The sequence below is a fragment of the Nanorana parkeri genome, unplaced genomic scaffold, assembly GCF_000935625.1.
Source record: "Nanorana parkeri isolate BGI_ZX_2015 unplaced genomic scaffold, ASM93562v1 scaffold251, whole genome shotgun sequence".
NCBI lineage: Eukaryota > Metazoa > Chordata > Amphibia > Anura > Dicroglossidae > Nanorana > Nanorana parkeri.
Genome location: NW_017306519.1, coordinates 955,916 through 983,431, shown reverse-complemented (window position 1 = coordinate 983,431; position 27,516 = coordinate 955,916). Strand labels below are relative to the sequence as shown.

Below are 27,516 nucleotides of genomic sequence, written 5' to 3'. Positions count from 1 at the left end.
GTCTGCTGTTGTCTGCTCTCCGAGAACCTATGGCTTTTCCCACTGTCCTATCTCGTCTCCCCAGCTTGTTCACTGCAGATTAGTACACTAATGCCAATTACACACTTCTGCCGGATCCTTCAGCTACTACACCTGTCCATTTTTGCCCTCAATTTGGCTACAGTATGCTAGCCACATGGGCCAAAGGAAGCTGGGCCACCATAGTGCCCAACTGCACCAACATGACACAGTTTGTCACCAGCTTGCTAATTTTCACTAATAAAGTATTTGTAGTAACTTTACAGAGAATAAAATGTTTTCTACAGGAACTTGCTTGCTTTGAAAGCCTCTTATCAGGATCAAGGTACAGGATGCTACCTGGCATTTTCAAACCTGGAAAAAAAGAGGTGGAAAATAAATGTTTGTTAGGGATGTTAAGGATAGTTTCTGAAGGGCAGGGATACAATGATCGTGTTGAGAATAATGTATCAGTGCTGGACTACTATGATAGAGGTGGTGTGGATAGTTCATCAGGGTTGGGATACTCTGATAGCTAATATTTATATAATTATGGGTGACTTTAAAGCTGCTTTCAGACACAACCGGAGCAGGGATGTTGGAAATGATGAACATAGAAGGTGACTGGGATTTGACTTCAACTTGAAATCAAAAAAATTATATTAAAGTGACCCGATGATTGAAATGTACATTAATAAAATTGGCATCCCTTCATGTGATGTTTTTTTTTTGGGGGGGGTTATTATTTTTATTTGCTCTTCCTATACTGATTGGTCTACTATTAAATATCTGAGAAGACCAAGCAGCATTTTGCAACCACGCATTGCAGGGGGCAACCCCTTATGCATGTACTTACTTTGTCTGCCACATGACTATCTTGCACCTTAAACCTGGCACTCCATATATTAAATCCAAACTTGGTTTCTTTTTACAGTAAATTTTAGGTTAAGTGACCTATGTACATTTCATTAGAATTAATTCATAGGGGATATATCAATAGTAGCAAACCTCAATATCAGTTATATCAGTTTGATGAAGACAGTAACAGGATGCTGTCACGCTGGTCATATACTTTAAATGGACATGTCTGCGTCCCGCCAGGACTTCGGACCATTTTGTATTATGGTACCAGCAGATGACATTGGCCAAATTATTTCAACTAGAAAATATTTAGTAGACAGATTTATAAACACTATCCAATAATTTTTGTTTTCCTGACCAACCAGCCAAGAAGCTGGCCTTTGGGTCAGACTGGGTCATAGATCATTTTAGCCGAATACTTAAAAAATACAAATAGCTATTTCCTTTATTCTAAAACTCTTAACAAATTATTCCTCATTGCAAAGTAAATAAAAGTTTTTAAACATTACCAAGGGCAATTAAGCATATTTAAAGTGCACCTGCCATTTGTGAAACACGGGGATGCCTTTAGAAAAATGCTAGATGCCTGGCTGGCTCTGGCTTCAGTACATGCCTGGAACAACCATGCAAATTAAAGTCAGAGAAAGGTCACAATTCCATATCTGTCTACTAGCCAAAGCATCAACGTTAGAGCAAGGCATTTAGCATTTTTTGAGTTAGGGGTCAGCAGTGACAGCCTTTACATTTCTCTCATGACAGGTTTTCTTTAAACTATCATCTGTTTGCATTTGAAAGATCTGTTTTATTGCCCGTGTAACTGGCCAGTCCGAGAAGATTCCGAGGGATGGCCACTTCCTAATGAAGTGTAATGAAGTTGTATTTCTCACACCCCAGAGACTGTCAGGGGGAGAAGAGACAGGGAGCACTTAACACCTATTCCCTGGGAACCTCTATCAGCTTCCAAGACTCTTTTGTTTGTTTGTTGGCTGCCAAAAATACAGTAGCACATAGCAGGGACTTTCCTATACCCCTTCCCCCCGGTTAACTCATTCCCATCAGAGGGAAAGAGCAGCTCCTGAGCAGAGTCTTGTTGTCCCGTCAGATTAATGTGGAGTCTGCTCTGTATTATCCCCCAGCATGAAATGGAGCCAGAGAGGCAGAGAGGAAGGGAATAATAAACCTATTTCCTGGGGACCTCGCGTCAAATCCAAATAAACAACCTTATTTATAATGTTCGGCCATTGACGGATTACATGCTGGGATTTTCCAGATCCATATATGTCAGAGAGAAATACAGGTTGACTGGGATTCAGATGCTTCTCTGTTCCAAATGGAGTTCTAGAACAATATATGATCCAAAATAATGCAAAACTGAGGTTGCTGTGATTTTGTAAAGTCCAGAGCAGTCCCCCATCTTATTAAACAAAGAGCCAGTTCACTGTCCATCAAACTGTATGGGGGCCAGACTGTGGTCAGTGGGAATAGAAGTCAAGTAGACAGTGGAAGTAATAGGTGCCCCTGGCTTGGTGGTCAGTGAAAGTAACAAATGTACCTGAGCCAGTGGAAAGTGGAAGTAATAAATGCCCCTGCATCAGTAGTAAGTAGAAGTAATAAATGCCCCTGCATCAGTGGGAAGTGGAAGTAATAAATGCCCCTTTACAGTAGTAAGTAGAAGTAATAAATGCCCCTGCATCAGTGGTAAGTGGAACAATACATGCCCCTGCATCAGTAGTAAGTGGAAGTAATAAATGCCCCTAAATCAGTGGTAAGTGGAAGTAATACTTGCCCCTGCATCAGTAGTAAGTAGAAGTAATAAATGCCCCTGCATCAGTAGTAAGGAGAAGTAATAAATGCCCCTGCATCAGTAGTAAGGAGAAGTAATTCAGGTTTTCTTTAAACTATCATCTGTTTGCATTTGAAAGATCTGTTTTATTGCCCGTGTAACTGGCCAGTCCGAGAAGATTCCGAGGGATGGCCACTTCCTAATGAAGTGTAATGAAGTTGTATTTCTCACACCCCAGAGACTGTCAGGGGGAGAAGAGACAGGGAGCACTTAACACCTATTCCCTGGGAACCTCTATCAGCTTCCAAGACTCTTTTGTTTGTTTGTTGGCTGCCAAAAATACAGTAGCACATAGCAGGGACTTTCCTATACCCCTTCCCCCCGGTTAACTCATTCCCATCAGAGGGAAAGAGCAGCTCCTGAGCAGAGTCTTGTTGTCCCGTCAGATTAATGTGGAGTCTGCTCTGTATTATCCCCCAGCATGAAATGGAGCCAGAGAGGCAGAGAGGAAGGGAATAATAAACCTATTTCCTGGGGACCTCGCGTCAAATCCAAATAAACAACCTTATTTATAATGTTCGGCCATTGACGGATTACATGCTGGGATTTTCCAGATCCATATATGTCAGAGAGAAATACAGGTTGACTGGGATTCAGATGCTTCTCTGTTCCAAATGGAGTTCTAGAACAATATATGATCCAAAATAATGCAAAACTGAGGTTGCTGTGATTTTGTAAAGTCCAGAGCAGTCCCCCATCTTATTAAACAAAGAGCCAGTTCACTGTCCATCAAACTGTATGGGGGCCAGACTGTGGTCAGTGGGAATAGAAGTCAAGTAGACAGTGGAAGTAATAGGTGCCCCTGGCTTGGTGGTCAGTGAAAGTAACAAATGTACCTGAGCCAGTGGAAAGTGGAAGTAATAAATGCCCCTGCATCAGTAGTAAGTAGAAGTAATAAATGCCCCTGCATCAGTGGGAAGTGGAAGTAATAAATGCCCCTTTACAGTAGTAAGTAGAAGTAATAAATGCCCCTGCATCAGTGGTAAGTGGAACAATACATGCCCCTGCATCAGTAGTAAGTGGAAGTAATAAATGCCCCTAAATCAGTGGTAAGTGGAAGTAATACTTGCCCCTGCATCAGTAGTAAGTAGAAGTAATAAATGCCCCTGCATCAGTAGTAAGGAGAAGTAATAAATGCCCCTGCATCAGTAGTAAGGAGAAGTAATAAATGCCCCTGCATCAGTGGTAAGTGGAAGCAATAAATGCCCCTGCATCAGTGGTAAGTGAAAGCAATAAATGCCCCTGCATCAGTGGTAAGTGGAAGCAATAAATGCCTTTGCATCAGTAATAAGTAGAAGCAATAAATGCCCCTGCATCAGTGGTAATTGGAAGTAATAAATGCCCCTGCATCAGTGGTAATTGGAAGTAATACATGCCCCTGCATCAGTGGAAAGTGGAAGTAATAAATGCCCCTTTAAAGTGGTAAGTAGAAGTAATAAATGCCCCTGCATCAGTGGTAAGTAGACGTAATAAATGCCCCTGCATCAGTGGTAAGTAGAAGTAATAAATGCCCCTGCATCAGTGGTAAGTAGAAGTAATAAATGCCCCTGCATCAGTGTTAATTGGAAGTAATAAATGCCCCTGCATCAGTAGTAAGTAGAAGTAATAAATGCCCCTGCAGCAGTGGTAAGTGGAGGTAATGAATGCCCCTGCAGCAGTGGTAAGTGGAGGTAATGAATGCCTCTGCATCCGTGGTCAGCAGGAATAGTAAATGCCATATATAATGGTTATTGGGAGTAAGAAATGCCCCTACATTGGTGGTCAGTGAGAGTAATAATTGCCTCTACACCGGTGGTAAGTGGGAGTAAGAAATAAGTAAGTCACTGTTCAGTTATTCTGTCAGTGGCAGGTGGAACCCAAAGTAAAAACGTCACCATTACCAGGTTATATGGGGCTACAAGGAAAATATAAAGCAACCAGCAAGTTTTTACCATCTGAAACTACTTGGCAAGGTTTCATTCTGCTCCCAGGGCGTTCACCGTACAAGCTAGTGAGCGCCTTGTTTGCTTACTGTCAAGGTGTCCCCTGGCCTTGCTGTGACACAGGTAAAAGGGAGCTATATTAGTAATACTCCGACTGCACTGTTTCATGGTGAGCATTGCTCCAAGGGATAGTGATTGTGTCATACCAACCTGTCAGATATTGCTTTCCATTTTTCTTGAATTCTGATATCTGATTGGCTGTTATAGAAACCACCTTCCTTTTACCTTGCAGCCAGGGAACTAGCATTTGCAGCAGGTGGTCTTCACTGGTAGCTAGGGCTGCAACAACTAATCGTTGTCAACTTTTTCAATCATCGATTAATCGGCTTCCGATTAGTTGGCCCTGTTCACGGCTCCACACACGCTGCGCGCCGCACCTCCTCCCCACCTCATGCTCGCCACTGCCAGACCCGCTCGCCCGCATCCACGCTCAACACGCCGCACCTCCTCCCAGTCTGACTCTCACCGCCCGCCCACATCAACGATCGGCACAGGGAGAAGAAGTAAGGAGGAGCAGGTGTGGGGGGATGACAGCCGCTGATGGACAGGACCGATCACAGAAGCAAGTTGCTGGAAGACTGCTCAGGTAAGCCTGCACTTTCCCACACACGGTGCTCTATAATGTATTGCTGGGATTTGTAGTCCTCTATAGCTGATGGTACAGTGTGCTGTACCGTATACTATACAGAGCAATGTACCATCAGCTATAGAGCACTACAAATCCCAGCAATACATTATACACTGTATGTATAATGTATTGCTGGGATTTGTTGTATTCCTATATAGCTGGTGGTATTCTGCATTGAGCTGTATAGAGGACTACATATCCCAGCAATACATTATACACCGCAATGCAGAATACCACCAGCTAGAGGAGTACAACATATCCCAGCAATAATATATTACACAGTGCAATGCGGAGTACCACCAGCTATAGAGGTGTACAAAACCCAGCAATAGTACATTATACAGTGCAATGCAGAATACCACCAGCTATAGAGGACTACAGAACCCAGCAATAATACGTTATACAGCGCAATGCAGAATACAGCCAGCCATAATGTACTATTGCTGGGATTTGTTGTATTCCTCTATAGCTGGTGGTATTCTGCATTGATTGCTGTATAATTTTACACTTTCCATTTCACTATATTGCACACCACACTTTTTTACTCCCAAGCTTGCTCCTGTGATGGACTACAATCTCAATACAAACTAGTAGTCCCATCACTGGAGCTATTTTTTAAAATGTATTTGATTTTATTTTGAACCGATTAATCGAACTGAATAATCGGCTAACTAATCGATTTTGAAAATAATCGTTAGCTGCAGCTCTACTGGTAGCCTCCATATTTCTCTCACTGAAACTTTGGTGCCGTAAAGCTACTATACTGTCCTCCAATGGAAGCTCTTCAGGTGCCTACAATGCCTGTTGTACTCTAAATATATACAGTATGTATATTATAACCATACATGTTATATATAATAATTAATCCATAATGAACAAAGCATGTAGGAAGAGAATCTAGGCTCCCACGGGTCTTGTCATGAGTAGCCAGGATGTGGGTTGTTATGCATCTCATTTGAAGTCATGGTGGGATACATTGTTGGACACATCCCACCTTCACATTAAGGAAAGGACAAGTGCACACAAAATCAGTATTTTATTTATAAGCGGAATCTGGCGAGGTAAGTAGCCTATGGATATCTAGGGTTAAAACTTCCTCGTTCTCTTTGTTCCCACCCCTGCCCACTTGAGTTCTTGGTGCTCCTGTCTACCGAGGGCTGTCTGCTTGGCAACTATACAAGCCACCAAAGATCTAAGAGAAACAATTAGGTGGTTTAACTCCCCAGCATCCACCAAGAACTGAAAAAACAGTTCTCTATTTCCAGTAGCATCCAATAATAACTATTAATAGAAAAGGTCATAAAATGTAAGCCACAGTGGGATTTGTAGCCCTATCTAATAACTGGCATTTATTTCAGCACATTACGCGTCATGTATTTCTAGTTGCATATACAGCCGCCATGTGTCGCATATGAAGTCCTGCTCTACCCTAAAATCATTTTCTTTATGAGAAGAAAATCCACCTAGCTACAAATCCCCTTTTCTGGAGACTGCATGCTTCCGCTCCACCTATAAGTAGCCATGCTCCATTGGCTAGCACAGGCCTGAAATGTCACACCTGGAATTATATGTACAGATATGGTCATTATTCCTAAGCATTTAATCTCCTGCAGACAGGGACACATCTCTTTCCTGTCTTAGGGATTGCTAATGAGAAGTTCACGCAGCTCCTGATCTTCAAATTCCTTTGTATCAGTCGCAGGCCTCTCCGTCCTTCTCCCCCCCAACACACCCCATGCCTTGCCGTCCTTCCTCCCACTTTGTGTACCTTGTGCTGAAGAACCGGTTTTTCTTCCTGAGTCTTTTTGTTCCTCATCGAGCTGGATACATGTCCGTAGGGCTACCTCTCATTTCCACTTCTCACGCTTTTTATATCCGTAATACATCAACAGGAAGCCGTTTCTGCAGCAGTAAGCCAATGAGGGAGTAAGAGGCACCATTTAAACATAATAGAAACTCAAGATTGATCTGGTCACCTTGTTTTACCTGTCGCTTACTTGTGCTACCTATTAAAGTTCACACTTTGCATGAATTAGTGGGGCACATGCCAACTTTATCAACAAAAATTATATTTTTACTAAAGATCTCTCCAAGATCTCCAGGGAGCATGGTAGGTGTTGTATGTTTTTAGAGACTTGAGGAGGGTCTGTTGTGTCCTCTCAGACAGTCTGGCATACTGGCAATAAGATAAGAGGATCAGCATAGCATGACCATTGTGCAGCACTACTACATGGAGCAGAGCCTGTATATGCGGGGGATAGATATGGCTGCCGCCATCTACATGTATAATTGTACACTATCACAAACCCGAGCAATTCAAGCTCAGAATCTGATGAAGAAATCTATACGAAGGTGAAAACCTTATTCCAAAATGATGGCAGATGCAAAGATTTAGGCAGCTGATGTTGCTGCCATATTTTCACCTCCCCAGCAAGAGTTAAACTTGCGCCCCCCCCTCCACACACACACACACCTCCTAAGCATTGATGTTAATGGCACCACCCATTATATTCAAGAATCAAAAGGGTGGAGCCAAGCTTGACTTACAGGAAAAGTCAAGATGTGCTTATAACTTCAGATGTCTATGTCTTTGGATCTTCAAATTTGTTTGTCATGCGGTTTTCACTGAAAGTAACCTTAGCTTATGCGTTATTCAACCTGTTTGCGACAGATTTATAGAACACTCAGCAGTTTAAGCATTTTTAAAACCATGCCGATTATTACATTATATGACATACATAATAAAACCAAAATCAACAAACGGCATTCTAACAAACAATACCAGAATAATAACACACTTTTTGTTTGTAATAAAGAATGACATACAGTATATAAAATAAAAGCACTTTACATATATACGGTTCAGTTTAATGAAGGTGTGACATCATGGGAAGAGGTCGGGACTGTATGAGGAGTGGAAATCCACCCACCCCAGATCTTTTTGAAAATATCTAGGTGTCCCCTGTTCTCAAAGATCAATTTGTAAAGAGGGAGGGTATTATTTAATGTTTGAATCCAATAGGAGAGTTACGGGGATGTGGAATTTTCCCCTTTTTAGTAGAATAGATATTTATGTAGAAAACAGCAGATAATGGAGTCATCTTTTGGAATGACCCCTGAGTCAGGTAAATTGTCCAGGAATCCTGATAAGTATAATTCTGGATTAAGTGTGTTAAGAAGTCTGAGACAAAGTTGGCCACCTGTCCCCAGAACTCAAAAATATATTGTCATTGCAATATTGCATGAAAGAAGTCTGAAGTCTCACCGCACCTCTTATAGCATTGGAAGTATTTAAACCCAAGGCTTTTATATCTAACTGGGGTGTAGTAAATTTGATGGAAACATTTCATTTGGATGACTATCTCCCAAGGATATGAGCACCAGCATATAAGTCATTCTTGCCAACTGTCCTCTGATAGTGTGGGAGTCCTGGCAGTCCACTTGCTTTGGACTTTTCTAGCATCCATAAGTATTACCTGGAGACTAGTTTGGTTGGGTCACTATACTATCTGCATTGGTTTGGTCTGTTTTACAGCCTGGATCTTACTACTACACGAGTCTACAGTTTGGGAAAAACAAGCATGTTTGCAGGTATAATTGTGTCTTCCCATCTAGCACGGTCTGTAGGTGACTTTTGCTTTCTGCTTGTTTTCAGGCATGTAACTGTGACAAGTACATGCACATCTCCCAGGAGCGAATGATGCAGTTAATGAAAATTTGGGAACATCTGAAAGACTCCAAAGGGAAAGAAAGTAAGTGATCATAAATGTTGTTGCATGCTATTAATTGTATGTTTTAATATAATTCCAAACTGTATCTTTGATATGTGTACTGAATGAACATTGTATTGCCACTGGGCTCTTTGCTTTTCATGCTTGCAGCACTTAGGAAGACCGGGTCCCTCTGTATAATCCTCATTGGTGACTTGGAGCACCTAATCCTGGTGCTGAAATGGTCATGGTTCCCAACTCCACCTACCAGAGTATAAATATGCAGGATAAGTTCAACTGACTTTAACCTAATGGTGGCTTTTCCTGTTTAGCCTTAGTAGTCTTAAGGTGGCCATACACTGTACAACCATCGCAAGACCTTAGTCTTGCGATGGTTGTAAAGGGATTAAAAAAACGTACGATCTGCACATCTTGGACAGGCAGATCGCACTCTCGATCATCGCAAGCGCGCCCCCCTGAGGGGCGGGCTTCCGATGACCGCAATGCTGAACGGGCAGTGTGCGCGATCGCGGGATTTCCCGCGATTCTCGTACGAGAATCGAGCAGTGTATGGGCACCTTTTTGTGCTCCAAGCGGTAAAATGAAAGAGCAGCCTTTGATTACACCTGTTCTGCGGTTTGGAGCCTGGCTCTGCTCTCTGTTTATCATGTCTCTGGATAAGTGCGAGGAAGCTGGGCATTTGCCTGCAGTGAAGGTGTGTCCTCACAGTGTCTCTCTCTCTCCAGTTTCCCATCCCACGGTCCCCCTCCGCCTCCTCCCCGCTCTTAACTTCCTTATTGTTCTGTCTGTTCTCACCAGCCAAGGTGAAAACAGGCAATTTCCTTCAAGAGTCTCTAATGTGCAGCCTGAAAGGCAGATAAGACCTGCAATAAGGCTTGGTTTGACCTTCGCTCTGTGCTCAACATTTGTGTACTATGGAGTTTGACTGGCGAGATAAAGAAGATCTCCCACAGTACTCATTCTAGATTTTAAAAAATCAGCAGTGTAATTAAATATTGTTTTTTCCGTGGACTCGCCATCAGAGTTAGAATTATACTCAAAAGTACATATATAGGTCACTTATTACTTACTTGCTGTAACATCATTTTCTGAATCGATTTCTTACACATTCTTATTCTCAATTTCTTTACATTCTTTACTACATGACTGAGGTAAGACCAGTCAGACACACTGAGCGTCTGTTATCAGTCAGTCTGAACATACTATTAAGCCTGCCATGCGTGGCTAAATTTTCTCTCGTTCAGTCCGTAGGTCAAACAAGAGTTGATTGATTCACCCCATGCCCACTATACAGCATGGAATCCCCACTACTCACTCTTGTATGCAGCAACGGCAGCTGCCTGAATACCCAAACAGTGACTGCATCTAATAGGATAACTTTCTGATGATGCTTGCAGACCAGCCCAGCTGATTTAACAGGGATCAGCAGAATTTCGAGCCGTCTATGGCCAGCAAAAGACTTGCCGTTGAAGAGCGGCAAGCATTGGGCTAAACAGCACCCCATGGGTGATTTTATTATTTTGCTACTGAGAAATGTATCCAGTTCTGAACAGTCATCTCATTAGGCAACGCAGGAGATTTCTAGTAGATTCATTGGTACTATGGAGTAAGTTACACAAGTAGCATGCAATAGTGAAAAGTCGCACATAACTAGAGCATTGTGGGAACATACAAGACATTTGTTCTCTCCATTTAGCTGTTTATCAGTTGCTACTTTTAGAGACTGATTGCGAGCACAGTTGCGCTATACAAATCTCCTGTGTAGCTCTGGTTTGATCAGATGACTGGTATTATTATTATTATACAGGATTTTTATAGCGCCAACAGTTTGCACAGCACTTTACGAAATGGAGGGAGACCATACAGTTACAATTCAGTTTCAATACAGGAGGGTTAGGCGGGCCCTGCTTGTGAGAGCTTACACTCTAGTAGGAGGAGAGTAAGTGGTAAAATCTCATAGTAGCAAAAGATTAAAATCCTATATACATATTAGCCCTGATAGGTAGGTTACCATTCAGCACAAGTAAGAAGGAAGCAGAACCTGCTTATGTAATGAGGAAATATGACTGCCCTCGTATTCATGTGTAAACTATACATAGAAACGGAATCTGTACTTGGCACTAACGCACATTGGTGAGATTATTTACATTTAAAGGTTGCCTGTTTTATTGGCATAAATGACTTGGCCAAATGTCAGCATCACCATATCAGAGGATTTGGAAATTTGAGGAAAGCAGTACCTTTTTCTTGCCATGACTGTATAGAATACATTGTTTTCAGTCAGACAAGACCCGGTCTGGTAGATGTGGCTCTGCAGCACTATTTAGCATTGCCTGCCTGTATAAAGAGCAAATATGTCTGCCCTTATGCACATACATGACTACACACTATACACAGACATGAGGTTTATAGAACACTAAAACAGATCAGATTCATTTTACATCAGCTGATCTTTTTCACATCTGTAAGCACAGCAACATTAAGAGACCACCATCATCTCTAATCTGATTGCATTACCTCATGTACAAGCTTTAAGTACCGTAGCTCCTCTGTAAGACACCATTTGACTTTAGATTTTGTAAAGGACTTTTCTAGCGCTGAAGTCTAATGTGTGTAAAATTGTAACAGCCAGCGAATGTTGGTTACCCCAAATTATCGATCAGCCAGAACTCGGCCAGCGTGCTCGGTGTAAGGACTATTCTTCTTTCCTACCTCGGACTATCAGCCACATACCTCGCTAGGTAATGGACGCATGTCATTGTCAGAATGAAAGCTGCAATCTGATTGGCTGCTCTAGAAGCAGAGATATTTTCTTTTCATCCACTTCTTATGTGCTGGGAATTTCTTGCATTCTCCTCTACTGCATTGCGTAACATTTTAGCTCTAATTAATAATGAGTGATAATGATGTTTGCATCATATCCTTCTCTACAACTCAAAACACGCATAACAGAAATCCTCCTGTTTCTCAGGGTAGCACACTGGTCGGTTTAGTTCTAATCTTATCAAGTCCATGTAACAAAGCAAAATGAGTGTGGGATAATGTGTTTTCCCCAGCTATTAATGATAGTATTAGAGAAGCCTTGCGTTATCCATAGACATTAGTGAGAAGTGCATTGCCTACAAACATAGGAGTCATGCATGGTATTGGACAGCCATAGACATGACAGAGTGTCGGGACTGGATAGATGGATGTAGCCGAGAGTCACAGGTAAATAAACATTCAAAGCATTGTAATTTAATAGAACCCACAGAAAAGTACTAAATGATTAAACCAATTAGCCAACTTGAGGGTGGGAAGTGGACCATGGGCAACTCCTAGGACTCCACGGTCTAGTTCTCTTCATGCCAGTCACCACTCCCAAAAACATATGTGGAGACCCAACACAGAGGTCCTTTAAATAAAGAAATAGGGCAACCACCAGTGCTGACCCCCTGTAAAAAAATATTTCTAGTTGTGCAAATGTTATGCTGACCTGCTGGTTTCAGGACAATCTGAGTGACTGACTAGAGTGGTAAAGGGTTAGAACCTCTGTTAGGTTTCTAGGGTGAGATTCACCAGGATTTCACAGGCTAGTAGTCTTCATGATCTATTATGTGAATTAGTCATTTAGGGGCACACCACTCCCAAATACAGATGTGGGGACCCAACACAGAGGTCCTCTACAGAAAGTAATATGGTGTTCAACGGAGCTGCGTGACTGACTAGAGTGGGGAAGGGTTAGAATCTCTGTTCACTGATTTTAGGGGGAGATTCACTCTCTTTATTTATCCTAACCATTTTAATGGGGACAAGTATGAGGAGGAACTTTTCCAATGGTGATGCATGTTCCAGTGACAGTGGTCTAAGGATTTCTCCTCACTTTAGAGATTACCTCCCACTTCCTGTTGTGTCTCCAGGACAGGAAATGGAGAGAAATCTCACCAGTCCATTTGCTACTCCATGGCAATAGTATAGTCAATCAATGGTGCTCTCTGGGGGGGTGGAGCACTGTTTATTGCTAGCTGGTGCTGCGACAGGTTCTCTTTAGAATGTGCTTGTAGCTAGGTAGCAGGCTGACTGATCAGAGCTGATGTTTGATTCTTTCTCTTATAACCAAATGACCACATACTGTATGTCGGTTCTCCGTAAAGGTGGCTGTTTGGTATACAAGGAAAGGCAGCGATGTACTTCCAGCAATATTATCATCTAATATGCTGGCATTTGTCTTTTATTAGTATGATTGTGGTAATGATATAATAAAATGTAACTGTTGTGTGTAACAATGTCTGGACGAGCTGGTATCACCCTGCAAAGAACTCTGTGAGCTCTGGACAGCTCCCACTCCAACACTAAGGACATTTTTAGCTGTGCATCAAAAACATTGTAACAAGCCGATACTCAAACAGCAGGAGAGATCACTTTTTGTTCGTTACATCCTTTACGCTACCTTGTTGCATTTTCTTACAGGCTGGCCATACATTTATAGGCAGTGAAAGGGTTATTAAACCCTCATTTGTTTTTGCATCTATCTACTGCTAGCAAGCAGAAGATAGATGCAAAACAATAAAAAAAACAAAAAACCTACAGATCTTGGGGCAGGCGCATGCGCAGTTCGGACGGGAGACGAGGAGAGACACAAGGTAAGTATATGGGGCAGCGTGCACCCGCACAGACACCGTGGGACATGAGAGAAGAGGAGGACAGAGGAGTCGAGGCCGGATCGGAGACCCGCACCAGCGCTGGAAGGGCAGCTAAAAACCACAGGAAAGAAGATGATCAAATAAAGAGGCATCATTTAAGGTATGTCCTTACTTTAGCACTGGGGGGAGGGTTTAGCAACCTTGATTAAAGCTGAACTCCAGGCAGACAGTTAAATACTCAATTGAAATACATAGATGAAGAGCTGCTTTACTTGCTAAATAATTTATTTTCTGTCCATCCAGTCCTAGGATTTACACAGCCCCGACACAGTCAAGTTGATGAGCTGACTTCTCTGCCGCAGTTAAGCAATACAGCCTGGTCAGCTCCCCAACTCCAGCTCCATTTAAGAATATATTTGATAATTTTTAATGAACGCATAACTGCATTAATTGCTGCTTTACTTATAATTGCTTTTACAGGAAGTATCCTCCCACAGCTATCTTATAACTGACCTGGAAACACTAGACTGAAATTATTGGTTGCTATGAGCAACAAGAGCATATTTTCTTTCCTGTTTCATGCATGAAACTCTATGCGCCACTGAACGTCAGGGAAACAGAATTTGTATGTCAGTTTGGAAAGTGAAAAGCAGATGTGATTGGTGGACGTAGACAATGGCCAGTATTTGAATTGCTGTGTAGGATTAAAGTGGAGCTCTGCACATATATAAGAAACACCCACACACATTTGGCTGGACTGATATCACACAGAACAGAAGGAAGTTATATCTCCTTTAATAAGCAGACGGCATTAAAAACCTCACCTGTTCAATAAAAAAAAAGTTTTGGCTGGAGTTGTGCTTTAAATGTCTTAAAATGATGTTAGTGTTACATCTGACTTAATGTTATTATCCCACAATGCTGAGCACAGCCACAGTGGGAGGTTATGCACTTTGCCAGCCCTTTATTGCTTTGCTCAAAGCTTCCAAACTAACATGTTTTATGCATTGGCTCACAATTGACAACCACTTGTGTCCTCTCTTACCGATTCCCCTCCCATGGGTAGCACCCCACACTCACCCCTGACTTTCAGCCTTCCCTATTGGGATCCCTCCCCTTCTAAAGGCCTGGAACCCTGCTCTCATGTATTGGATCACTTACTCCCATCCTGGGTAATCCTGAATTCCCACTGGGTCTATCCCAGTCCCACCTCCACAAATGGCCAGACACACACCTTTCTTCACCCCCAAGTGGCATTCATGGTTCCTTCCTATTCTCCCATCTACCCTACGATCTGCCAATGGACACTGGCTCCAATACTTCCTGCTCCAAGGTTTTATAACTCGCCTAACAGACTGATTTCTAGAGACTGGACCCAAATTGAACCTCTTTGTTTACAAGATGCAGCACCTACCCATCCTATACCACATAACTCCTCTACACCGTACTGTATGTTAAGAAAAGGAATTAGGCCACCAAATTCAGGAAGTCTACTTACACAACATATTCGCTCTTCCCCACAAAAGCAGCTTTGCCAGTGTGGCTATAAAATTGTGACACACGGTGGTATGGTTGCCCCTATAGTCTGCATAAATATTTCCTATATCTAAATCAGATTGCTGCTGAAGATACAACAATGCTGTAGGAATCATGCTCTGTGTGGAGGTACCGCCCCCCCCATCCATTAATATTGGACTAAACTATTCAATATCAAGGTCTCCAGCTCTAAATTCTCTGTGTATCCCAATATTCCCTTTCTTTCCCCAATATTGCCCTTCCTTCCATAATTCTGGGATCTATCTCTGAGGCTAAAAAAAGCCTCCTTAGATTTTGCTACTGGATACCTGCACAAGCCCCAGTTATTCCAAAGTGGCTCCAGGAACTCAGACACTGAAGCCACATTGTGTAGATCTATAGTCAGTAACCATTTCGTCGTAGCCCAATCACTAACCCCTTAGCAGCGCTGCATCTTCTAGTTTTGACTGTTTTGGGTATTTTGAAACTGATTTTCTGCTGCATCACTAGAAATGTCTACAATGGCCGACATCTAAATCAATTTTGTTTTCTGGTTATTTTTCACTGATTTTCTATACACCGCTCGAATAACAAGTGACCATCTATTGCGCATCTTCATTTCAAAGTGGCGCTACTTGTTTCAGCTGAATTAGCCTCATTCTTTGAGACGCCAGTCAACCTCACCTCTGTTGAGTATGTGTGACAGGTACACTTTTAACACTTCCTGTGATTTCACGGAAACATATACAAGTAGCATATTCCTGGAGGTCACCGGATCAGAATTGCTGACATCCTCCAAACGGTTTAAAGAAAAGGAGCACCATAGCATTTCAAGGAATTCTTTTGACAGCGCTGGGGGTGGAGGGGACAGTGAAGACCCTTATTGAAGAGTTCTCACTTTGAAGTAACCTTTTCTCTTCGGGTTCCCTTTGAAGTCCCTTGATAAAAGGGATGGGACCTAGATCTGCGAGTCTTCCAATATCCTGCATGGTTTTTGAATATCCGTCAGTAAGGTATCCGTTGTGTTTTGCTTTCACACTGGTCATTAGTAAGCTTATTAATCAGTATTTTACCTGTATAATGTGGTTTATGGAATTAGATTTTCTGTAAGACCACAAAATCCAGCTTTCCTGACAGCCCTGAGTCCATATCCCTGTGACGTTTCCAGACACTCGCACTCCATTTTGATCTGTGCACTACAGTATAAATGTGCATTTTATCATGCGTTACCACACCGCACATGGCAATGACTGCAGTGCGGTGCCATTCAATTTTATAATGTACAGAGCACAGCACAACGCATTTCATCACAACACTCAGATGTAAATCATCAATAACACAATTTAGTATGCTATGTAAAGAAAATGCCACAGGGCGTGAACTGCGTTATCGGCCCATTTAAAATGAATGAGCCGCCTTGTATGTTATTTGTCATACACTGCAATATATGTTACCACACAAAATGTCACACATTATTGCCCATGAGGCAAAGCATGATAATGTGGTGCATCGAGAGGAACCTGTCTGAATGAGCTCTCTTAAAGTGTATGTTAGGGTGCAATACAAAACACATTTGCAGTATACAGTGAAGGGAATTTATCAAAACTGGAGCAGCTGCGCATGGCAACCTTCAGCTTCTCTCTTTCATTTTCAAATCTTAACTGAACAAACTGAAGAGAGATGCTGATTGGTTGCAGTGCACATCTGCTCCAGTTTTGATGAATTCCCCCCAGTATCTCTGCAATACATACATGTTCTCCCTGTTTTGTCACTTGTAGCTGCAAGTACAGAAAATTACCTGTTCATTTGCCAGAAATCTAGTCATCTCCTAACCTTCTGCTTGAGCTGATAACACAGTGCTTGTCAGCTTTGCCTGGGTCTTCTCTTCTGGACTACAAAACACCACCCTCCCCTCATCTTCATAACATAAGGAGGTGTGCACTGGTCCAAAGGCAGGGCTAATTACACTGTGTGGGATATCACAATGAGGTGTTTTCAGTATAGTGTCATGGATCCGTCCTGCTTCCTATAGGTATTAGGTTGAAAAAAAAACACACGTCCATCGAGTTCAACCTAAAGAAAAAAGAATACATAGAAAACCTGCATCCACGGAACCCTAAACCCACAGCTGATCCAGAGGGTGGTAAAATAAAACTTGGTCCAATGTGCTTCAACAGGGGAAAAATATATCTGCAGTGTTATTTCTTATAAATAAAACTGTCCCGTTATATTCTGTACACTTAGAAACATCCAGTTTTGGGGTTTTATGTTTTACTCTACTGAGCTAGTTCTTATGAAAGTCTATGTCACATTTCCACAGCCCACACTGCAAAGAAGTCTGTCCACATGTGGAGGATACATTGGCGCAGAGTCATCGTTCCCCCCGCCCCCCCTAATTTGCAATGACATTAAACTGAACAACTTTGCAACAAGTTGACTATATGGACTATGTATTTTCTTATACCGTATTTCCCCCGAAAATAAGACACTGTCTTATATTTTTGGGGCTCAAAAAAACACACTAGGGGTAGGTCTTATTTTTTTAATGTCTTTTTTTAATGTACAACAATCCACACTTATTCATGTACAAAAATATAGTGATCAGGGCAATCAGGGGTGCCGCCTGTGACAGGAGCCGACGCTATAGAGGAGGGAGCTTATGCGGCTCTGGTGCCTCCTTACTTCCTCTAGAGCTGGCTTCGTTGGCACCGCTGATTCTCTCCTGCCTGTGCCGCGACTCTTCAGGTTCCCCCTTTATGCCACCACTGGCCCTGGGAATGGTCATAACTAGGTCTTATTTTCAGGGTAGGTCTTATATTTTAGTTATTCCCAAAAATAGTACTAGGTCTTATTTTCAGAGTAGGTCTTATTTTTGGGGAAACAGGGTACATGGTGAGCAACCACAAAACAGAAGATATATGGGGGCTTTTAAGGTGGCAATTCAAAGGATGAAAGGAACTCCATTACATACAGTATATATAAAACATATATATTTATTGAAGATAATACAGTAAGAATTAGAACATATCAAATATTACTCCTACTAAAATGGGTACCAGCAACACCCAACATTGAATACCAAACATCAACCTCCCTGGATCCTACAAGCACATTTTATTTCAATCAATGAACTCTATAATTAACATGCAGCAATCATCCCAATATATTCTTTTAGAAAAAGATCATGCTTCTATGTGCAGTAGGTCCAGCCTTCTATGCGTTTCGCCAAAGCTTCAGGAAAATGGAAGGTAGTCATTTTTGAGAGCTTGGTGGTACATTAATCTGAAAACACAAGGGGACATCCCCCATCACCCAGGAGATGTAGAGAGTGGGGAGCCAACAAAGATATTAATCAAGACCTCGTGCCCTTCCGTCGATACCAAGTATCTGTACCTTTGGTTCTCAGCTGGTGGGTCGTGACCCCATGTTCAGTGGGTCACCGCATGCCTTCCACTTTTCTAGTTTTTAGGTTGGAAAGGTAGAGGGAGACTGGGTGGATCTTAAAAAAGAAATAACACATTTTTGGGAGTGTGTATATATGTGTGTGTGGGATTGTGGTTGTGTGTATCTGTCAGTGTTTTAGAGGGCCCGTTCACACTAGTACAGTGCGTTAATCGAAAAGTCCTTTGCCATTAACGCACTGTACCACGCAATCGCACCTACTACGCATTCTTGTGTAGAAAGTGCGTTGCGTTGACATTCATCCCCACCACCCACCCACAGTTCAATCGCCCGCACTGGAACGCGCTACACCGCAATGCTCTGCATTCCATTGCAGTGCAACTTGGGTCGCGACTTAATGACCTTGGAGAAAAACGGGTCCTGAGGTTACACAAGTTGAGAACCACTGACATAGACCAAATTACACCCAAGGAAATCCTCACAAAAGTCCAGCTTTCCCCTCCTACTAATAAATATATGATATGTTTTATATATTCTGTATGTAAGTGAGTTCCTTTCATCCTTTGAATTGACACCCTAAAAGCAGACATTCTTCTATTTTGTAGTTATTTACAATTTGGGGAGGGGGGGGGTTGTCTGGGTTCTATGGTGGGTGAAACTATTTTTTTATGTCTTTATACATGGTGATCAAACCCCCCCTAATAACCTCTTCCCAAGGGAGAACAAACTCAATTCAGCTAATCGTTCCTCATGGCTAAGTGCCGTATCAGTTTAGTTGCCCTTCTCTGCACTCTTTCCAGTCCACATGATCTTTTGCTGCCCACAAGGTCTTACTAATGCTTTGCACAAGGGCAGATTATGTCTCTATCTCTGGAGTCTAGACCCCTTTTATCACAAGAATTATTTGTACTTGCTCCAGAAACTGCAGATTGGCATTGTATGCTGACTTGGCGCACCAACGATTGTGGAACTAGAAGTCCCATGAGGCATTGCAAGACTGAGCTACAGGCGTGACTGCCAGGGGCAGAGGCATGATAGAATTTGTAGGTTCACCACAGCTGTAGTGCCAACGTTGTCTACCCCTGGTCTACCAGAACACCCAGATCCTTCTCCATCATTGACTCCCTTAGATTGTATGAGGTCTTGTGTCATCAATTTAAGCTGGTGGTAGTCTAATGATGTGGGGAATGTTTTTGTGCCCTTCATTAGGCCTCTTAGCACCAGCTATGAATCACTTCCTGAGCACATACCGCGTTTCAGTATTACGTACCCCAGTATTGTTGCTGATCTTATGCTCTTTATGAATATTAGATAGCTGATCCTAATAAAAGTGGTGGGTGAGTGTATCCAACATCTATCATGTCTGTTTGGTACATTTTGTTTCACAATTGATGTCCAGAAGTCCCTGTATTAAAGTGTGAGCCTCCAGTATCTACTCACTCCAGCTACTATACTAGAGCTACAAGTGCCATAATGCATTGCAAGACTCTGACAGCCCAAAGGCATGACTTTCAGAGGCAGATGCACAATGAGATTTGTAGTTTGACCACAGCTGGAGGGCCGGTGTTTGGCTACCCCTGTCCTATACCATCATTGAAGATGGCTGGGCCTGTATTTGTTTTAGATCAAACAGGCTGAAGTTGCTAGTATGGTCCAGAACAAATACTGTACATATAGCCCATGTGTAACCAGCAGTTCTTTGGGGTTGTAGGAGACCAAAGTCTGGATTTATAGCTTTTTTTATTGCCAAATTGCATCAGAAAACAAAATCCAGAAACAGATTATTAACCATGTTATCGCTGATTTTTATGTGTTTCCCCCTCCAGTCCTTCTTTATCTTCAAACTCTCCCTTTCATGAGCCATCAATCTCAATTGCTGAAACATTTTTCTGCTGCAACATTTTTCTTCCTGGACTAATATTTTGCTGTGTTCCCTTAATTTCCTAAAATAGAGTCACATTGTTGACCCCAAGGAAACTTTGTCTGGAGGTCCACATTCCGCAGTATGACCTGTTCTTCACCTCCAGGCCCCAGGAAATCTATTCAATTCTCTTCACTTTATGACAATGTTTCTTTTATTGTGGCCTCCCAAGGAAAAAAAAAAGAGAGAGAGAGAGAAGGCCCATGCTATCTTGTCCTCTTGACGTGGAGACCTCGCTCATTGAGAGGCCATCCTGGCCAAGATGCCTTTTAGGGGGGAAGGGAAGTAAATCTGACATACCAGGCATTCCTTGAAGTGTGCAAAAGGTCGGGACACAATGGGCAGCCTGGAACAATGCCTCACATTTTCTGCTGTTGGCTCCCTTCCCAAAGTTTTTCTTACTAATGGGAAAGGGAGGGAGGCTGCTGGTGTATTAATGAAGGTGATAACTTAAATCCTGACTTGAGAAGAACCAGATAGACTATTTCCTCTGATTTGTCTTGTCATTGATTTATTTTGCTCACTGTTACAGTGCCAGGGAACTCTGAAGCACATTAAAGTAAACCCGAGCTTTGCTTCTGCAGGGCAAATCGGCCGGTCCACCTAAATGTGGTCCCCGTGGCTGCACTTAGTCATCTTCTCTTTGCTCCATTCATGTCAGGAACACCCAATTCACATAGATTTTCCAGCATGCTGAATATTATCATACAATCATTACAGGAAAACTTTACTTTGCACATGATAGGCAAAGTCACAGGTTTGCAAGCTTTTAAATGTTTTATATGTTTTTACTATATATGGAGAGATAGATAAACTTTTAATTCATGACCAATGATTCCAAAAGCACTCTGGGTTAGCTGAAGACTGCACAGCAGAAGCACACCGCCTTGAGGCATGCTTTGTCTGAGAGCAACAATGTGATAAGAGTCTGAGCCATGTAATAAGGGATGAGGCATCCACTGTGGTAATTTCAGCTTCAGCTATTGCGCTATGTAAACAGTATACATTTTAGAAACGCAAGATAAAGAAACAGAAGGGAAACGTGTAAATGGGAGCCGAGAACTCCACCCGACTGCCCAGATATCCACCCGACTGCACAGATATCCACCCGACTGCCCAGATATCCACCCGACTGCCCAGATATCCACCCGACTGCCCAGATATCCACCCGACTGCCCAGATACCCACCCGACTGCCCAGATATCCACCCGACTGCCCAGATACCCACCCGACTGCCCAGATATCCACCCGACTGCCTCGATATCCATCTGACTGCCTAGATATCCACCTGACTGCCTAGAACACTGCCAGTATTTATCTGAAATATTTCACATTTACATGACAACAGAACAAATATTTTACATGTTTAATCAATAAAGGAAATATACCCCAAACCACTTTGCGTCGTGTTTAATGAGATTGCAATAAAAGGGGTGAAGAAAGGAGAGCAGGTAAAAATGCATCATCTGCCCAATGATCGCTTCTCTCGCTCCCTTATAGAAATGAAGCAGTGTTGCAAGCTCTGACTCCATACATGGAGACAAGTGACTGAACCGCCGCCACACACGAGTCTGGATTTGCTGCTTCCTATTTACTACATATGTATAAAAGGACATTTACTGGCCCCATGTGGGAAACTAGACAGTAATTATTTAAACATGTTAACCGAATGTAGAGCTCAGACAAGTCACAATGGCCCCCATTTAAAAAGGCTGTCTGTCTTTTAAAGTTTGTGAGACATACATGTGAATGTAATCAGCTTAACGAAATATAATATTCAGTTCAATTGTTTTACAAACCGTGTTGCTGTTATAATTAGACAGCCTCTGCTTCCTTCTTAGTAGTGTTGCAAAGTGATTGTCTTTTACTGTTTCTTTCATCTCTTTATAAGTCTATAAGACAGGTCAAAGATTTAATAAGTAAATCACTAAAAACTGTCCACTCCCCGCTTGGTTTATCCTGTAATAGCTTTTATCTCAGCAGTCATTTGGCCAGGATGGGGATAGAACAGTCTGATGCACAGAATTACATTAGATGCAGAATCTACAAATCTTTATAAAACGGCTGCCCCAATAATGCAAGGGTTAAATGCTTGTGTAGATTTAGATTGTAAGCCCTCACGGGCAGGGCCCTCCTTACCATCTTGTCTTAAATTGTATTGTCACTGTAATGTCTTCCTTATATTGTAAAGCGCTGTGCAAACTATTGGCGCTATATAAATCCTGAATAATAATAATAATAATTTAGAGGACTTGAGTAAAGCAGTTTTACCTGATACCCACTCCCCCAGCAGTTGGTGCTCTCCTCATCTCCCCTATGTTCCAGCTTGTGGACTGTCCCTCAGCATTCTCATGTACAATGTAATGCTATGATGGGCCCTGCATTGTACTTGATGATGTCAGCGAAACTCCGCCCCTCTGGGGGGGGGGGGTGCTAGAGCAAACGCCTCCTTCTCCTACTAATGTGGTGAACACACCATCAGCTCCTAGAAAGGCTCTGACCTTGTCCTCCCTGCTGCTCCCTACAAAAACTTGGTCACAGACGCCACTTAACCCCTCCAGCTATAACCTTGTTGGTTATATCTCACTTGCATACCAGCATTATGGCAGATCATAAGCGCAAAGGAGTTCCTTATGGTCTTTCCTCATCACTTAAGTCCACACCTTGGGACTCCATTCCATTGGGCTTCCAAATCCTCCAAGCTGGGGAGCAAATACTCCTCACAATGAGGAGACGTCCACAGTCCTCAAAGTGCAGGGATGTCTGTTAGCCCTTGCAGGCACCTGAACCACATTTCGGATGCATGGGTACAGAAACATGGTATCCAGGGGCTACAAGCTAGATTTTCAGACTCTACCTCCTCCCTGCTTCATGTTGTCAAACTTGCCAATGTCTCCGCAAAGACTAGCAGACCTTCATGCTGGTCTGGCACAACTCCATGCTCAGGGAGTCACAGCCATCAACTCTCAGGGGGCTCTCTCAGATTGCTCCGATCTGTTGTCCCAAGGATCATTCTGCCACGCTGCTTCACGGTTGGCTGTTGAAGCCTAGATCCTAAGAAATAGAGGTCTATTCTATTCTATTCCTACACTCCCAGAAGCTAGGAAATCCACTTCTCGCAATGTCTGCCATTGCACTTGTAAGGAGTACTTTGCTGGGTGCGAGGAAATACTCCAGGAAATACTCCGTGGGATTCATCCTCACCATTTTGCATTGTGTTCTGAATCAACATTCTTGCCTTAAGCATCATCAAAGGTCAAATCTGTGCTCTAGTGATTCTCTTTCAAAGACTGCTTGCCTTTTATTCGTTGGTGAAAGCCTTTGTACAGGGTGTCACTTGTATAGTTTCACCTGTACGTCCTCCTGTGACTCTGTGCAATCTCAACCTGTTCTGTTGGTTCAAAAGCTGCTGTTTGAACCTGTCCGGGATATCCCTCTGTCTATTCTCACCTATAAGGTAGCCTTTTCTATTCGCCATCACCTCTGCAAAGCAAGTTTTTTTATTTATTTAATGGTCCTGTCTTGTAAAGAGTCCTTTCTAGTTCTACACAGAGACGAGGTTTTCTTGAGGCCTTGGGCCTCGTTTCTTCCTAAGGTGGTTTCTTTCTTTCCCCGTATCCAGGACATTGTTGCATCTTTTATCCCTCTGTCCTGCTCCAGTTCATCCCAAAGAGATCTCTCTGCACTGTTTGGATGTGGTATGCCCTGTTAAAATTAACCCCACAGCTACCTCTTCTTTCAGACAGACTGACTGTCTTTTCTCATTCCTGAAGTTCTCCGTAAGGGACAGCCTGCCACACGTTACAAAATTTCCAGGTGGCTTAGGCATCATTCAAGTTTACCAACTTAAAAGGCAAGGTTCCAACTTTTCATGTCAAGACACACTACATTAGATCAGTCGGCTCCTCTTGGTCTTTTCTGCATCGGGCATCTGTTTCTCAGATTTACAAGGCTGCCATCTGCTCTTCTGTTCCCACGTTTGTTAAGTTTTACCAGGTAGATGTTCAGGCCTCATCTGATGCCAGTTTAGGATCTGAGGTCTTTCAGGCAGTTCTGTAAGTTTCTTCTAGTCCCATCGGTTAACATGTTTGTTGTGGGGTTAGGGTTTGTTTGCTGTGTTGCCCACTCCTTTTTTTGGATGTGCCAGTTGTCTCAGAATTTCTTCTACCCTGTGTCCTATCATGAACAATTAAGAAAACCAGATTTTTTACTTATAAATTCCTTTCTAGGAGTTATTTAAAGAACACAGGGCCCACCCCTCTGTCCTATGACCCACACATACTATTGCTTTACATAAAACCAAAGGATGGTGGGAGCATGAGGGGTTATACATGGCTGACTAACCGCTTTGTTGAACTTTCTAGAAAAGGTCAAAAATCCTTTATTTTCTAACTATGCAGAAATCGTTTAAAACACTAACAGACACTGAAAAGGTTGTGTCTGCCAAGCTAATCACATTCACATGCATATCAAATAGCTTTTCTTTTAACACAATAGAAATCTGTCTTTCCCTTTTTCACAACTATTCACATTGCTTTGTCCTGGTTATGTTTCTATCAAACTATGTGGAGAGAAAGAGAAAGCAGTACTGAACACCATGCCACCCTCATTTCCACCAAACTTGGCAAGTTGGTAGCAAATGCGGTCACATTGCAATCTTAGAAGTCATAAACTGTCTGGAGAGCAGAGCAGTTTGAGGAATACACATCTGTGAAACTGGGGTTAGTGACCTATATTGACCTAGAGCTGAACTTTCATACGACTCAAATGTCCATCTTTAATTCATATTTCATAACTCCTACGGTATTGGAGTTACCTTCCTAAGAAGTGGCCTCAGTAGTGTAGAAGAAGATACTACTCAGACACCAAGACGCATTAGACCTCCTAAGAGAAATATACATCAGAGCTATGCCATACTTGATATCTACCAACTCATAATTCCATTCTGCTAAATAATATTCAGGTTTTCGTATTGCTAAAACTTGTCATATGGAAATACAGATGTATCCAGGATAGTTGGCATTGAGAGTGTGTCTGCTGGGCATAAAAAAAAACACTCCAGCACACTTACTAGACCACCCCCCCCCCCCTTCTCCCCCAGACCCTTTGATTGGGTGGTGTTAGCTCTGCAACACCCTTTCAGGGTACAAGAAAAAGCTGCTGCATTTGGCAGTTGGGACTCTTGTTTTACAATCAAAACTACTAAGGATACTGATGGTCACTTTCTGAGGACCAGTGACTTTTGCAAACTTTAGATTTGACTCTGCAAGTAATTTAAGCTCTTAGCCAAAGAAAAGGTGGACTTCACCTAAGTATTTTTTCAGTCATAAAACCCTTTAAATTTACTGTTGCTTATATCTTTTTTTTATTATCTTTCCAGTGCTTATTTATTGGACACATTTTCTTCTCTTTTCATTAAAATTATATTTAAAATTGCAAAGTCGAATATCTAAATAATCCAACTAGAAATGAGGAAGTTTGCCTCTTTAAGGAGACCACCAGATAGTTAACTCTGTTACTTTCCTGTCTGGTCGTGGCAGCACGTAACAGATATGTTTTTAAAGGTCAGAATTGCAACAATGGATGCTGTGAACAGCACGTGTTTCCATGAAAGCATGTGGAGGTGGCTGCCGTGTGCGTGAGTCTAAAGTGGTACCGGCTTAGTTAACCTGCCCCCCCCCCTGTCTGCTGGTTCTTAGATTGTTGTCCTATGAGGTGGAAAATCTCTGCACAGGGAGAGACTGAGTGCATAATCATTACACTGAACCTGACTAGTTTTTCCAATAAAAATGACCTCTGAGCAGTTATAAAAAGCAACGTTATTGCAAGTATGTGTTTAAAACAAAAAAACATTACGTATATCTTTAAATGCAGCTAATATAGGCTCCTGACTGTGTCTTAGTAGCACCTACAGAGGCAAAGGGAGAGGCAGCACCAGGGTCATTTGGGTTCTGCTACAATGCACATGTGCAGAGAGTGGTATAGTAGTGCTGGCAGAGAGATGACCTCACCGGTCTACTGCTGCTGCTTCAATGTCTAATCTGTAGGCTGGGAATGTATTCTTGATCAAGCTGTACTGCTGCTGCAGTGGGGATCATGGACTATGCTGTGGGGCAAGGGTTATCAGGGTCACAAAACTGGCTGCACAGAATTGTAAATCCTTTGGTTCCCATATATATGTATTTCAACTCTGTATGCAGCTGCTTAGCTGGAGCTTAGCTTTAAGTGCACCATGTAAACGGTTAAGAGACAATTTAAAACTATAAAAAAAAATGAATCTCTTGTCTATATTTTAAGCACTTTATCATGAATATTTATGTCTACTTTTTTTTCACAGATTCTCAGAAACTTCAACCTGCCAGCCAGTTAGAATTACCAGACAGCAACCAGGATCTTGAATGGATGAAAGACTTGGGCCTGTCCCTCACCCTCCCCAGCGGAGCACAACTGCAGCTAAACGCTGTCCCTGCAGGAATTGTAGAAAAAGTCTCCCTCTTCTTCTGCTGTAGCCATTGTGGCAAGATATTCTGGGAGGGCTCTCACTTTGGTCGGGTAGTGGCCCAGTTCAAGGAGGTCCTGCAAGATCATGGAGAGTGTTTTTACCAGTCTACTAGTCAGGGTCTCTGAATGGACTACGCTGGGACCAGATCTGTCAAATCATTTGTAAAATACTTGCATTGACAAACAGTGGAATGCCGTGATTATACACTTAATTTGTTCAAAGGAAACCCTACACTTTGGTGAATAACGTATATGTAGCCAAAGCTTTTATTTTTTCTATTGGATAGAGTATAAACAGGGGCTGAATCTCCCCAGCAGGGTCACAGACTCCAATAAAACCCTGTCCCTAACCCTTCTCCACTCTATCCAAACGTTTTGGGAATAAATATACTTTAATGGAGAGTCTTCCACTATAAACCATGGGAAGTAGTTAGTACAAAAGAGAGTGATAACACAGAATTACATTATAATCATAACGCCAACAAAAAAGAACATTTGCAGCGGATGGGACCT

The 27,516-nt window shown here is 42.4% G+C and overlaps 1 protein-coding gene across 1 annotated transcript in view; it reads left to right on the top strand.

The window, feature by feature from the left end:
* Positions 1-27,182, top strand: part of EXD3 (exonuclease 3'-5' domain containing 3) — a 170,295-nt gene extending 143,113 nt beyond the window's left edge. The window contains exons 19-21 of the mRNA XM_018556748.1: positions 8,967-9,063; positions 13,985-13,999; positions 26,840-27,182. Of these exons, the coding sequence (XP_018412250.1) occupies positions 8,967-9,063; positions 13,985-13,999; positions 26,840-27,129 (402 nt within the window). The 3' untranslated portion in view covers positions 27,130-27,182. The remainder of the gene's footprint in view (positions 1-8,966; positions 9,064-13,984; positions 14,000-26,839) is intronic.
* Positions 27,183-27,516: the final 334 nt, after the last annotated feature.